Source organism: Chaetodon auriga, chromosome 20, assembly GCF_051107435.1.
Source record: "Chaetodon auriga isolate fChaAug3 chromosome 20, fChaAug3.hap1, whole genome shotgun sequence".
Taxonomy (NCBI): domain Eukaryota; kingdom Metazoa; phylum Chordata; class Actinopteri; order Chaetodontiformes; family Chaetodontidae; genus Chaetodon; species Chaetodon auriga.
In genome coordinates, this window is record NC_135093.1 from 6,262,764 (window position 1) to 6,277,348 (window position 14,585).

The 14,585-nt window shown below is 41.3% G+C and overlaps 1 protein-coding gene across 1 annotated transcript; it reads right to left on the minus strand.

Moving 5' to 3' along the window:
- Nucleotides 1-926: 926 nt before the first annotated feature.
- On the minus strand, nt 927-13,824 carry fshr (follicle stimulating hormone receptor). The gene is made up of 15 exons (XM_076760419.1): nt 13,619-13,824; nt 11,517-11,588; nt 10,681-10,755; nt 10,355-10,429; nt 10,189-10,263; nt 8,458-8,532; nt 7,971-8,051; nt 6,831-6,899; nt 6,657-6,731; nt 5,862-6,047; nt 5,064-5,284; nt 4,180-4,361; nt 3,887-4,078; nt 2,235-2,788; nt 927-1,902 (listed from the first exon to the last, which is right to left on the minus strand). The coding sequence occupies exons 1-14, from the start codon at nt 13,822-13,824 to the stop codon at nt 2,252-2,254; spliced, it is 2,121 nt and encodes a 706-aa protein (XP_076616534.1). The 3' UTR covers nt 927-1,902; nt 2,235-2,251.
- Nucleotides 13,825-14,585: the final 761 nt, after the last annotated feature.

Below are 14,585 nucleotides of genomic sequence, written 5' to 3' on the forward strand. Positions count from 1 at the left end.
ACAGCAGAGATCACAATAGATCCTGCACCAGCAGCATCACCTGGTGGTTAAAGAATATAAATGCACGCACACGTTCAGCGTTGGCATGCAGGAGGCAGTGTGTCCATATCAATGAGATGGACTCAGATTCCTTCTCGCAGCTGCAGCCTTGAAACCCTGGGCTGCTTTCTTCTTCCATCCTCCTCCTGTAATAATCAGAAAGAGCAGCTGTGTAGCCCCCCTCCCAGATCCACCCGCCCTCCCCAGCACACAGAGCAGAGGTTGGAAGGGTCACTTTGTCCTTGAAAGCTTTGGAGGCTCTGAAGGACAGACGAGATAAAATTTTGTGAGCGTGTGTGTTGATGTGAGTTTTTACCTTTTGTTACAACTATTAGGACCCACATTTGGGGAAACTCTGGCGCAAAGTGAAAAATGGGACTCCCTTCTTCCTAGCTTCCAAAAAACCACCAGCAACAAAGAAATTGAAGCCCTTTAAAGGTTTATTTAAGTCTTTTAGCTTCAGCATGGGCTAACAGCAAAACAACAAACATAAGGGAACCAAAGTTTAGGTTGCTCCTAAACTTACTCAAACAAGAAAAACAAAAAGACAAGTCATTCACCTAATTCCTAATTCATAAGCAGGAGAAACAAACAAAAATGACACCCACCCCTGCCAATCGTGGGCTGTTACATCAATTAGCAGATCGTTTACATTTCACACAGAAAGTGGGGGAAGCAGGCCTTTTAAACCGCAGCCAGCATGGAGGCTGGAAGCAGTCGGCTCCCTGGAACAACCTGCACACTCACTCAGTCAATCAGCCAAAGCTCACCTGCAGCCCATCACACAATCACAGCAGAGAGAGAGACGTCCACGTCTCATGCACAGAGGAGATTAAAGCACGAAGACATCTAATACAAATACACAGAAAATGTTCATATAGCCCGGAGTCGTAACACTACGCCTCATTCACTCATTCATCATACAAAGTCTACGCAAACAGAGAGGATATAACAAACTCATTTATAAATCATATGAAGAAGAAAATCACCACAAAGATATATTTTGTATAAAACACACAGATATAGATATATATAAAAAAGTGGCTCTTAATTCTTTCATTTACAGAAATCATCATGCTGTCATCTGGAAATCCACGGATCAAATTAAAGACGAGAAGTGTTTGTTGTTTTTGTTGCGTCAGGTTACTGTCAGTTCTTATTTCATGTGCTGCTGGTACTGTGTGATTTTAAGTGGTTGCTTTTTTTAGAGTTGATGTTTTTGTGTGGACCCCAGGAATCTGAATAAAGAATAAACATAATTATATTACAAAGATAATTACACGTCCTTTATTTTTTAAAAAAAGGTGTGTGGATTGAAGGGCAATAGGGATGTGGAGGCATGGAGAGCTACAGCAGACAGAGTGTATGAGAAGATTATTAATCAGCAGCTCCCTGCGGTGCCTCTTAATGATTATCATTCAATCACAAAGTTGAACGTTAAGTGAATGTTGAGTTCTTGATGTGTGTGTGTGTGCTGACATGCCGAGTGTCAAATCTTTATTAAACCGTTTCAAAGTACTTCAGCTCGTTTCATTATCTTGAGACGCCAGATGGATGGCATTTGTTATGTAACGCGATGCACAAAAGTAAAAATCAGTTCTTCTTCTACTCTTCCTACTTCCACTTGTGAACTCAGTTGTTGTGATACAGTAAACTCCACCCATCTGGCGTTCAAATCAAGTTAAATCTAACACAAAGAATTTTCTGGGGCAGCTATTTGACCTAGATTTGGTCAAAGTATCTGCACTTGTTCTGCAGCTGTCTTTACTTGGATTTCTATACACATTGTGCATACTGTGCCGCAGAGTTTAAACACGGGTCACATGGATTGCAGGTCTGGGATCAGGCCAGATGAGTCAGCAGCTGATGTCCAAAGATAATGGCAACATGTCGGAGATACATGAAAACCAACAAATTTGCTGTCATTCAGAGCATAAGAATGATGAGTTAGAGCATCATTTTGAGGATTTAGCAGCCTGTTCAGTCTCTCTACAACACATCAAACTGAGTGCACCTCTTAAAAGATGCAATATGTAGGAATTGACCACCTGTTGAAATTATGCTTCAAACATACAAACTTTGCTCCTTTAAGCAAAGTTGTGTTGTACGAGGTGTTCATGCATTAGATTCTTCATCAGATCTAAAAGGAATTTTACTCATTTGGTGAGAGAAATAGGGCAGCAAAAAGTCTGTACCTGTTTTTGAACGATAGTCAGCACTCTGGTTGCCCATCTAGACTTGATGTATTGGCCAAGGAGTACAGCGTCACCAGGCTGCTCTTTGGAGAGATCCATGCCGGCTGCTGACAGGAGGAACTCTCTGTCCGGTAAATCTGCGCCCAGGTCTTAAACAGGCCGAAGCGAGCTGCAAGGAGAAAGAAATCTCGTCTGAAGGTGCGGGTGAAGAAGGCGTACAGGAAGGGGTTGGAGCAGGAGTTGATTGGGTAGAAGAGGACCAGCAGCAGTTTGGCGTCTGAGACAGTGATGAGAGGGAGCTTGAGGGCGGCCGAGACGGCAAAGAAGGAGATGGGAGCCATGCAGACGAAGTCGGTGAAGATGAGGACGGCCATGCGTTTGGCCACGCGGGTGTCGGCGTGGGCCGGCGCTGATGCTGGGTTGCGGATTGTCAGGTAGATGCTGAGGTAACAGACGCACACACAGAAGAAGGCCAGGATGTTGAGGAGGAGCAGAGACACCACATAGACCTGAGACTCCAGAGACTCCACGTCCATGGGCAGGCAGATACTCACCTGCACCGCAAATAGATGCAGACATTTAAAAATCACACAGCGTTCACCGGCCTTGAATGTGCTGAATTTCCACATCATTACCTGGTCGAAAAAAGGTAGCCTGCAGAGTTCTGCACCAGTTAAACCCTGAAGCCTCTGAAAAGGCTCATAAAGAACCAGTAGGCTACAAAAACAGACACCTACTCTATGTAAAAGTAGCTTTATGTTTGGATAAACAAAGAAACTAAGCCACCAGCTTAAGGTCAGCAAATAAAAGATGCATTTCATGTAATCACCAATATTTGATTCCAAAAGGAAAAGTGTGTTTGCTGTCTCTCAATAGGATACTGCCACTCTATCAAATAAAAGCCACAAAAAATCAGAAAACAAAAGACCAGTGAAGCTATTACATAAGCTACACATGCTGTTTTCCCTGTTTGTCTATTCCTAGCAGAATAGCATACAAGAATAGCTGGAAAATGGACCTGTAAGTAGGACCTTTAGAGTGGTTACTGGTTAATGTTTTGGAGCAGAAAAAAGCCATCATATCTGTGAATTATCATCTCAGGAATACATTGCATTTGGGGTTTTGAATAATTTTTGCTGAATCAAAACGAATAAGTTGATTAATTGATTAGTTGACCGACAGGAAAAATCGTCAACTATGTTGATAATCAATTAATTGAAATATCAAATTTTCAAGCAAAATGACAAACGTTTAATTGTTCCAGATTCTCCAATGCGGGAATTTGCTGTTTTTCCTTTAATATCTTTGAGTTTTGGTCTGTTGGTCCAACAAAACAAGACATTTGATGATGCTCACAAACAATTAACAGACTAATTGCGAAAATAATTGGCAGACTAATCGCTAATGAAAATAATCCTGGGTTGCAGCCCCATCGGTTGAATATCCTCTCAGACACATACAACTTTCCATTGTTCTTTTGCTGAATCTTTGCATATTTTGGAAGCACATAAGCTTAAGTTGTGGAGTTTGAGTTCATGCACCATCTTGCAGCCACAGCTGCCTGAACCCGCGCAAATTGTGAAGGGAGCAGACAATAAAATGCTCCCCCAGACTGCGAGCACGGGGGAGTTGAATGAGAATGAAGCGCCCACCTTGCCGTAGCTGCTGACCCCGACTGTGGGCAGAAAAGCGGCGAGGAAGGAGAAGATCCACCCTGCTGTCATGACAATACACGCGTGTCTCAGGCGAATTTTACGGTCGAGCCGCAGAGCATGTGTGATGGTGTGCCAGCGCTCCAGGGCGATCGCTGTTAACGTGAACACTGACAGCTCACTGGCAAACACCTGTAATTTACATATACAATACATTTAAGCATTTATGAGTGCTGATATTTATGTACGGCTGTCATGTGTTCTGTATGAGGACTCCATGCATGCACACACACCGTGAAGAAACCCGCAGCCCTGCAGCCCAGGCCCAGCTGCCAGTCTAAGGCGTGGTTGTAGTACCGGCCATGAGTGAGCATGTCTACAGTTGCTATGACTACCAGGTAGATGCCCATGCAGAGGTCAGAAAAGGCCAGGTGGCACATGAGGAAACGGGGCACGGTCAGCTTGGAGCGGCTGCCTGAAAAACAGAAAGAAAACAGAAAGTCTTGGTACCCGAAAACAATGAAATGTCGTCATGTTGCTATTCTGAGGTGAAAGAGCTTAGTTTTGTTGGTACGTGAAAACCTTCTGATTCCAGTTTGGGAATGAAATGGAAGTAAATAAGGAAAGAAATGAGCACATAAAGACAAAAGCAGGGAACTGTAAAGTGGATGGGAGTTAGAGAGAAAGAATTAAGACCAGGAAGGAAAGTAGAAAGTAAAACAGAGGGAAACAAATGGTGAGAGAAAGTAGGACAGGATGAGGGAGGAAAGAAATAATAAAAGAAGGAAGTTCAATTATTTCTTAATCTCATTTAGAATCAGTAAACTTTTTATCTACAAAGCTCTGTAATTAGAAGGAGTAAAGAGTACATTTGCTTCTTGAATGTGGTGGAAGACAAGTTTAAAGTCTCACAAAATGGAAATACTGAAATAAACTGCAAGTACCTAAATTTTTTAATCAAGTAAAACAGTTGACTAAGTGTTTTTAGTTGTAGTTTGTCTCTTTGCACCTCTGAAAGCGGTACCTTAACGTCTTACATGTGCGTGCAGGCAAAACACAAACAAAAAATATATTCAAAAAAAGGACACAAAGTACACACAGAACGGGTCAGTTTAAATGCCAAAAAACACAGAAAACAGTATGACCACACGTGAATTCTGCCCGTCCTGTTTCATACCTAACAGGACCAGGAGTACGGCTGCGTTCCCCAGCAGCGCCAGGATGGAGATGATCCAGATGAGGACCCGTAGGGGGACGGGGGACATGATGTCCTCACAGGGGTTAAAGTCATCTGGGGTCGGGCTGCAGGTGAAGGAGGTGGAGTTGGAACAGTGGTCCTTGTAGAAGTGATGGATATCCTGAGCCTTGGGATGGGAGCACAGGGAGTTCCACCCCGATCTAGCACACAGTAACGAGTGTTAGTTTATACATACTAATGAAACACCAGTGGAGTCATACTGAAATATTAATGGTAAAAATACATTATTGCTGTAATATATACTCCTCTTAAGTGGTGTACTTGTCAATTAAATGCACCATATCTCACATTTTAGCATTAAAATGCCTGAAAACGACCTATGTTATACATTTTGCTGAGTTTTTTTCTTGCATCATCCAAATGTTCCCGAGAATGTTGAAACACAGAGAAATCTGTAATTTTATTCACGGTGCATTTCATTGGTTGACTGTCAGTGGCAACACACCGGACGATACTTCAGGTAGTGAAAAAGGAACTCAGCAAATTACAAATGATTGTTTTTAGACTTAAAACAAACAAGGTACAATGTGTCAAACAGTGAGTGTCAGACAGAGCCAGGCTAGCGGTTTCCCCCTGTTTCTTGTCTTTATGCTAAGCTAAACTAGCTGTCTCTACATATTTAGCACACAGATCTGACATTATTAGTATAACTCCCAGCAGGAAAGCGCATATTTCACAAAACTTCGATCTGTTCCTTTGATGATAGCGCACACACACCTGTTCCGTTTGATGTTTTGGAAGGCGCAGCAGTGTGACGAGTACGTCAGGTTGGCCTGGTGGAGTTTTGTGAAGAGCTGCAGGGGAGGAAGCTCCTTCAGATGGAAGGCGGACTCTGCAATCAGCTTCTGGAGACCACCAAGGATGAAGTCCGGCAGGGAGCTGACGGCTGTGTGGGAAATGTCCCTGGCCCAAAAAAAAAACACAAACAAATTGGTATTTAACAGAGGATTCACTTTAATTCCAGGATTCATGCTATTTCTAACAGATGTCTTCTTTGTTTGCTTTATGTAATGAGCATTAAACCAGTGATCAGTTATTTTTTTTTTTTTGTGGAAAAACTCTGCGGATTAAGAGAAGAATTTCAAGTCAGCAAAAACTCCAGTGCTGCTTGAATGAAACTCAAATTTCCTGAACAGAATTTTCACGGGGAGAGCCACTGTTTGATTGCCAAGTGATTACCAGGATATGGAGACACATTACAGCAATGATAGCCCAAAAGAAAAGGAAAAACACTCTGATTTCTGCTTCAATAGAATTACTGTAGGTGTCTCTTTCTTTGGGGAATACACAGGTTAAAAAAAATCTCTCTCTCTCTCTGGTTTTAATGACTTCACCTGCTTTCGGTTTATTTTTACCTTAATTTTGGCAAGTTTCAAGCATTTTTTTTTTTTTGAGCCTCCCCACACATGCCGCATTGTTTCTTGTTTCTCTCTCCTACATCCTGAGTTTAATAAGCGATGATGAGCAGGGTGAATCATGTAGGCATGAGTTACTGTTGGATGTCATGCTTACAGTACCACCAACTCACTGGAACCCACAAAGGCGTTGGGATTGATGTGAGTAAGCTGTTGGTTGCCTCTTAGGAATCTGAGAGAAAGGACGAAGAAGAGAGGAATTAAATATGTGAGCTTTTTATTTTTTCTGGTAAATCTCCTGTTTGCAATTGTGTCTCCGCCTGTGACTCACAATCTGCGCATCTTTGTGCCGTTGAAGGCGTCACTTGCCACCTCCTTGATGCCATTTCTGGTGAGCCGTCTGTCATTAGAAAGGGAAGCCAAATTACAGTCATGTGGCTGCAACACAGAACAGTCCCAACAGTAAACTTATCTGAACTATCAAAGCTAATTTTAGTGTGTGCGGTTCTTTCTTTCTCTTTATGAACACATTAATTAAATTGCATTTATTGTTATGTAAGACTTCTTCTTCTTTTTCTTCCTTTTCTGCTTTTTAGCTGGACAGCTTTGGACCTCAGGAGGTTGTATGCAGACATATTCCCATTTTAGTAGTGACACAATTTAAAGGTACTTCATTATAAGTACACTTCCTGCAATTAAAATGATACTTAAAGGGATAGTTTGACATTTTGGGAATTACACTGCTTCCTGACAGTGAGAATAAGCATATTTCCTGAAATATGTAACTTTTGCTTTGACTAAATCTTGCAATAATACAGTTAGAAAGTAGTCATTTACAAATTTAATACAAATTTTGGAAAAATGTAATAAAAAAAAAAGCATTTGCCGCCAAATGCACTTTATCTTTAAAAGTAAATTATTGTAAGTAGCATTTAATGGAAATACTCAAATAATGTACAGGTACATCCAAATTGTACTTGTGCAAATGGTTACTTCTAAATGGTTACTACTAATTTGAGTATTAGTAGTAGTGCTAGTCATATTAGCTGCAGTTAGATTTACAGTAATATTAGTATCATACGAGTTTTATTTATTTGAATATATTACTTTCAATTTCATATTTTTTACCTATGAAAAATAATTAAATGGTAAAATTCATTCATGAGCAAAATAAAAACATGTCACTCTGAATTGTGGAGCCCGGTTCAGTTGGCCTACATATAGTATAGACCTGTATGTGGTTTTCAGCGGGATCTACAGCTCAAAATGGGGACAATGATAAAAATAAATAGGTGATATGAAGCAGTAAGTGTGTTAGAAATGCAGAAAAGACAAAAGTGGGAGAAGACAGAACTCAGTAAAGAGGGCAGGGAGCATTTCAGGGAACATTCATCATTGCACATGTAATGCCCACTCGGAGCCGTGTGTGAGGGTGGAGCGCATGTTTCTAAAAAAGTGATGAGTCTCTTACATCTTGCCAATAGTTTGAGTGCAGAGGCCTCTGAAAGCATTGGCGGGGACTCTCTCTATGTGGCTGTTTTCTTCCAGGTCACTAGGCAGCACGCAGATCAAAAACACAGGATAAGCAACAAATAGAAGTCAATAGTTTAAGTAGACTTTCAAGGAGGAGAATTGAGGTGCAGAATATTAGGAATGCATGCTGCAACCCCCTTCAAATCTATTAGCCCTTTTGAAGCTGATAAATATGAGAAGGGAGAGCAGTTTGAGGATGGATTTTTAAAGGCTGGAGACGAGGTGGTTTGTATTCCTGATACTCTGTTCTGCAAGGACCACTCAGTGCGTAGGTTTCAACTGCAGCGTTATTTGTTTAATGGTGTGATTTCTTCTTGTGTGCGCATACAATAGCCTGTATGCTCAGATGCACGTGGGAATCGTGGTGTGTGGGTGTGTGTTTCAGCGTACATTTGTAGTATATTGTGTACTGTGTTGAGACCTACAGCAGAAAGTCTTGGGCCGTGGATTGGATCTTGGTGAAGTCTGGGAAAATTCTCAGCTCGGTGTTGGAGATGGTCCTGTGATGTGCAGATTACGCAGCAAATGTTACTACTTTCACAAGGTGACCTCTGAGAAGCAGACACTATGACTGAGTCACGGTGATAAAATCAGACAATGTAGCATTCATTTGTGTTGACTGAGATAAAAATTAACAAGGGAAGAGCTTCCAAGAAAATTCAGAGAGAAGCTCAGGTGGCTGAAAGATAAATCATTTGAGGAGCTCCGCGTTCCAAACGACTGGGCAAAAACACATAACAAGTTCAGCGTTCAGTATCTCTGAAACATTTAACTGTAAAACACTGATTATTCAGACCTGACACAGAACAGGTACCCAATTTGGAAATGTGATAATTTCAAAACAAGAGTAAGAGTAAGCTCCACCCCTTCAATGATGTGCATCTATTGAGGGCACCTGCACTCATTAGCGCAGCTGGAACTAATCAGCCGGGCTGCTCTATGAAAGGAGGCTCGTGGCTCTGCTTTAGTTGGTTGTGTGACACCGGAGGGTTAACACCTTCAGCGGGCTCTCCCGGTTTTGTGTGTGGCGTTGTGAATGAGTGTGTGAATGTTCTTAAACTGTAGTGATTCTTTCTTTTCCAGAACTTCACTCCCTCCTTTTTAGTGACTCCCAATTTTTTTGTTTTTGGGCCCATTTCTTTTGTTCTTCTATCATTTTGATAGAATTTGTGGCTGTTTGTGGATAAGTTATTCCCCATCACCTTTCAGACCCCAAAGAACCCATTTTGTGTTGAGTGCAGTTTGTTTTTTGTTAGTTTCTCCTACCAGCGACCGCCATTAAGTTTTGTTTTGAGGGGAAACGTAACAAGAGTAACTAACATTAGCAGCTCTGTGAGGTTGCACTTACAGGCACAGTGGTGCTTTGGTTTGAGCTAAATGCTAACATCAGCATACTGACATCCTCCTTTTCACCATCTCAGTTTAGCATGTTAGCATGCTAATATAAGAACAACACAAAGAAGAGCTGAGGTTGATGGGAACGTGTTTATTTTTTGGTTTTTGGACCAAAGACCAATTGATCAACCATTTGTCAATCCATAGGGCCACACTTGCATGGCTAGCATGGCTTAAAGCTGAACATGTATTTTTAAAAAGCAATATTTTGGATATGAAACCGTACTTTGGAACAAAACTGAAACATTTGTTCCTAAATAACAGGGTTTTCTTATCAGCGTGTTTCAAAACATCATTGGGATCAGAAATATTAGGGATCTAATTCAAAACAGAATGATCTTGTGTTGAGGTGCCCTGGATTACAAGTTGAATAGTTTAATAGTTATAATTTTTTCACCATAAACTCTTCTGTTTATGTGTCCCAGTTCTCACACATGGGGACAAACATAACAGCAAAAGTTCTGATAATGTCAGTGAGGGATTTTGGTGATGTACTTTCCTTTATAAACAGTCACTTTGAGACTTTTTGAGTTATTTTGCAGTAAATACATTTAACTAGGCTGGTTAGTTTTTTTTCATGTGACACTTGATTTATCTTCCAGGGGATCCGTGCTAATTAAAAAATGATGTCTTTGGTCGTGTGGGGCCCTGTCAGAAGTAGGCCTGTCACCCATGACCTATTTTGGACTGACAATCAGTTTGAAAAGCACAAATTGCAGAGGAAAGTCTTCCTCCCTGCTGCACTCTCACTGAGTACTCACAGATACTGCAGTTTCACGATGTTCTTGAACGCATCCGGATGGATGTGTCTCAGGTTTTTGGAATTTGTTATGATTCTGAAAGAAACACATACAGTCACGTACTCACTAACACAACTGACTTACAATTGCAGGGTTTCACCACTGCCATCTTGCCAATCATACTCACATCTCGATGAGTTCAGGGAGATCAGAGAAAGCAAAAGCTCCTATGCTCTCTAATGCAACGTTCTCAGTGATGATGCTGAGGGAAACACATATGAATAAATATAGAATATGACATGTATTGAAAAATTCAGCTGTTAGATGTCATTCACACTTATTCTTTGACATATTTTGCCTCCACCTGCCTGCAAAGCTTACTCCACAACTGTTTGGGTGATGAGCTTTCTCAGAGTTTGCAGCCCTTCTTGTTCCATAACAAAGACTAAACACACGGACACGTTGGGTAGAAATACGTCATGAGCGCTGCCTTTTAGACAGCTGTATACTCACATGCTGGTGAGCCGTGGGTGCCTGGTGAAGGCAAACGCATCAATACTCTCCAGCATGTCGTTCTCCCTTATGGTGCTAAGGTTGGGGGTAGTGGAGAAGCACTTGTTAATCTTAAAACAGCAATTTGGAGAAGATCAGTGTGCAAGAAGGCCAAAAACATCAACATGTAGAGAAAGGAAGGCTCTGACACTTACGGTAGGGCCAACATTTCAAAGTAAAGGAAGGAATATAGGAAGCTCCACAGATGCATCATAACACAAAAAGTAATAATGAAGATCAATATAAAAACAATCAAGATGTCAAAACTACATATGCTTCCTGATATCATTTTCAATGTCATTTATCTGCAGGGACTTTTTGCAGTATATATAATACATTTGTGAAATTATTCCAAACTTCCAATTACAAATTACTGTGAAGACTAATTTAATTTGAGCAAACAAAAATCTCATCTGTTGCAGGATTGCTGTTATGCGACACAATAAAAGACAAATACAAGTCTGTAGCACAAGTATAATTCAATATTTTTGAGCTCTCTTGTTTCCATCAGTTTGGAGGATTTTATATGTAATTTAAACTGTATTGAATGTAGGGAAGAATTCTGACACTCCAGCTTTATCAAATTCAACTAAATATGAGACTGTATTACCATCAAATTCCCTTAATAACACCAAATCTAAAGAGAAATTTGACCATGAGGTCTGAACATAGACTCTTCACCCTCCTCCGCACTTCTCTGTTTGGATGATCCATTCGCATTTTAAGTGTTTTGACCTCCTCAGTTCATTATGTTCCACGTCAGAGTACAAACAAGAACAACAGACACATTCACTTACATTTTCCTGAGGTGCTGCAGGCTGTCGAGGGCGCCCTGGGGAATCGTTCGGATTTGTGTCTCGTTAACTATCCTGTTGATACAGAAGCAACCGCTCACATCTCATCAACTCTCATACACTGATAACAGAATGGCTGTTGAAAAATCCTTAGAAATCATTAGTGCCTGATTTTGTTGTGTGCTGGGTTCAGCAAGGTCAGCGAGGCCATGACCGGTTAGCCTATTGACACATGTTGGGGATTTTGTTTTTGTGCAAGAAGCAAACTATTTTGTGTACTGAATGTCAAGATCCCAAGCTGATTTTGCATCTGGTCGTTGTAGATGGCATCTGAAATGTTCATTCATCGCTGCATACTTGCATACCTCCACTGCTCTTAAGCCTTGACCTTCGAACAGAGCGGAACAGATGAGAACACACACATCGCCACCTGGGAGTTCACAGTACGTCTCTTGGGAATAGTCGCTACTGTTGCCATAAAGTACGCCCTTGTCACTGTGTGTGTCGACTGCATTTGCTTGCATGCTTTGTGAGTAAGATGATGTATATCTGCACTCTGTTGTCATGCATGTCTAAGTGCATGTTTGTACAAATGCTTGAGGTGATCCTAATCTTTATGCTGACCCCCACTGCCACCATCCCACCCCTCCTCGTTTTGTGGCCTTGAGATTCCTTCAAAACGTTTCAACGGCCAAAACAACAAGTCAGTGTTTACTCCGTGTGGCACTAGCCTCCTCTTGCCTCATCCAGCTCAGTATCACTGTCAGAAACACCTACACCACTTGCAGCACCACTTGATACACATGTTTGTGTGCCCTGTGTGAAGCTACAGCCAGCTACTTAGCTTAGCATAAAGAATGACTGGTATGATTAGAGTGGCTAATGTTAGCTAATGGTGGCAAACTTTAGCTACACTGAGTCAGTTCCCTGACACTGCCACAGTTATCTGTTTGTGCTACTGTTATGCTAACTTTTAGTATTTACCAAATAAATTAGCTGTTTGTGGTTACGCAGGCAACACATTACACTGTCCGGCCACCAGTTTTGGTCAGTAGTTGGTGGCAATAATACACAAATGCAATGAAGAAGAAGACTGCAAGCCTGTAAACATGGATGCAAACAATGCATATTTTAAAGGATAAGAAAGGGTTAATGTTTTATGAAGGACGAAAATTAATTCAGCACATTTGCAAGACATGTTGTGAGAAACGCTGAATGCAAACATTACTTTTGCTTGTTGTTGGTCTTCATCTTTAACCTGTGGCTACTTGGTGGCTGTAGATAGCTGTGGTTATACTGGGAGACACTGAAGGTGAGCAAGCATGCTTTCCATAAATTCCCTGAGTAAACGAATGTTTAATAAAACCAGAATTGGCAAGTTCAGCCAAGAGGAGACATTGTATTGAGTTGCATAATGGGAAACATAGGATTCTATGTTTTTTGAGATTACAACTACAATTAGTCTGCAACTGATGGCGCAGGATCAGGGGCAGTTTTGGGGTTCAGTATCTTGCCCAAGGATACTTTAGCATGTAGACTGCCGAGATCGGGAATCGAACCACCAACTTTCTGATTGGCAGACGACTGCGCTACCACCTGAGCCACAGCTGTGCACCATTGATCTATAGTGCAAACTATAAGTCGGGATATCCTGTACTTTGCTGCTTCAGTTTTGTCGTTCTTTTCAAAAATGTGTCACTTGCAAGCCCCTTAATTTTATAGAGCTGCAATATTAAATTTCTGGTGAACCCCTTTAATGTCCCAGATGAACTGAAATAAATACATATAAAAATAATAATAAAGGAAGACATGAGAGGAACATTGTGCATTGGCTGAGCAGGATTTCACATAAGGCTACATAAAATCTTATCCTCTGGTTTTCTGTGCAGTTGCAAAAACTAGAAGAGGAATGAATTAAGAGCAAAGCAGCATTATCATTGACTGTGATACCGCAAATGACTTGGAGAAGCCTATTAGCATTCTTGGACATCCCAAACGATTTCTCTGAGATGTGAAACCAGCAAAATGCAAACATCTACAAAAACTGCAGCAACTTTGCAGAGATTTGTGTGCATCACCGTGTATGTGTGTTTGTCTGTACTCACAGGTACTGGGTGTCAGTGGAGATGTTGGAGGGAATCTGTGTGACCCAGAAGGGCAGGTAGCAGAGGGGCACGTAGCAGAAGGACATGGTTTGATTGGTTGAGCTGGTCTCAGATCCAGGTTTAATGTCCATTTCAGAGCCAGGCACCGAGGCTGCTGCCGTCTTTATGATCACAATCATTAACATGATCAGAATCACCACCATCATCACTGCGGTCTGCTCACGGTCCAGACTGTTGTATTTTAGGTTTCCACTTTTAAAATGTCCTTGTTTCTCTTCTTCTTTTGCTTCTTCTCACACTTATCTTGTCTCTGTTTTCCTGCCTGTGTTTACATGCATGCAGGCCTCCCAACAGAGCCCGCACTCCACACTGGATTTGAATGTTTTTGTCCGTCTATCCTCTCTGGGTTCACCACCAGGTCGATGAGAGAAGAAATGTGCTTTGGTGCTTTCTGCCATGCAGTGGTGAATAACGGGGGCGTGTGAAAAGCTTTATGGGTGTATGTGGATGTAGGAGGTCTCTGGCTTGTGTGTGTGTGTGTGTGTGTGTCTACTTCAAAAATCTGGTTTCACTTTTAATTCCACTTTGATCCTTAAAATCTTGCTTTCAGATCAAATCACACAAGCAAGTAATCCCAAATCACTGAAGCCTATGTTACTGGATGAAATGTGAATGCAATCTGAACTTGACTCTCTTTGTTGAACGTATTTATGTCAAAACTGATTTGAAAAATCATTCACTGTAACAATCCATCACAACAAGACCTCGCCTCGTTCGTCACGTAAATGGTTGAGTGTCATGAGGGAATGAGTTGAATAGCAAATAAAGTTAAAAATCTATATGTCTAACATATATTATTCAAAAGTGAACTCAGTCTTGATCAGACTACACAATTTTTTCGTCTATGACCCCACTGGGGAGGCGGGTGAGGCAACTGTCAATCAATAATTCAAGTTTGATCTGGAAT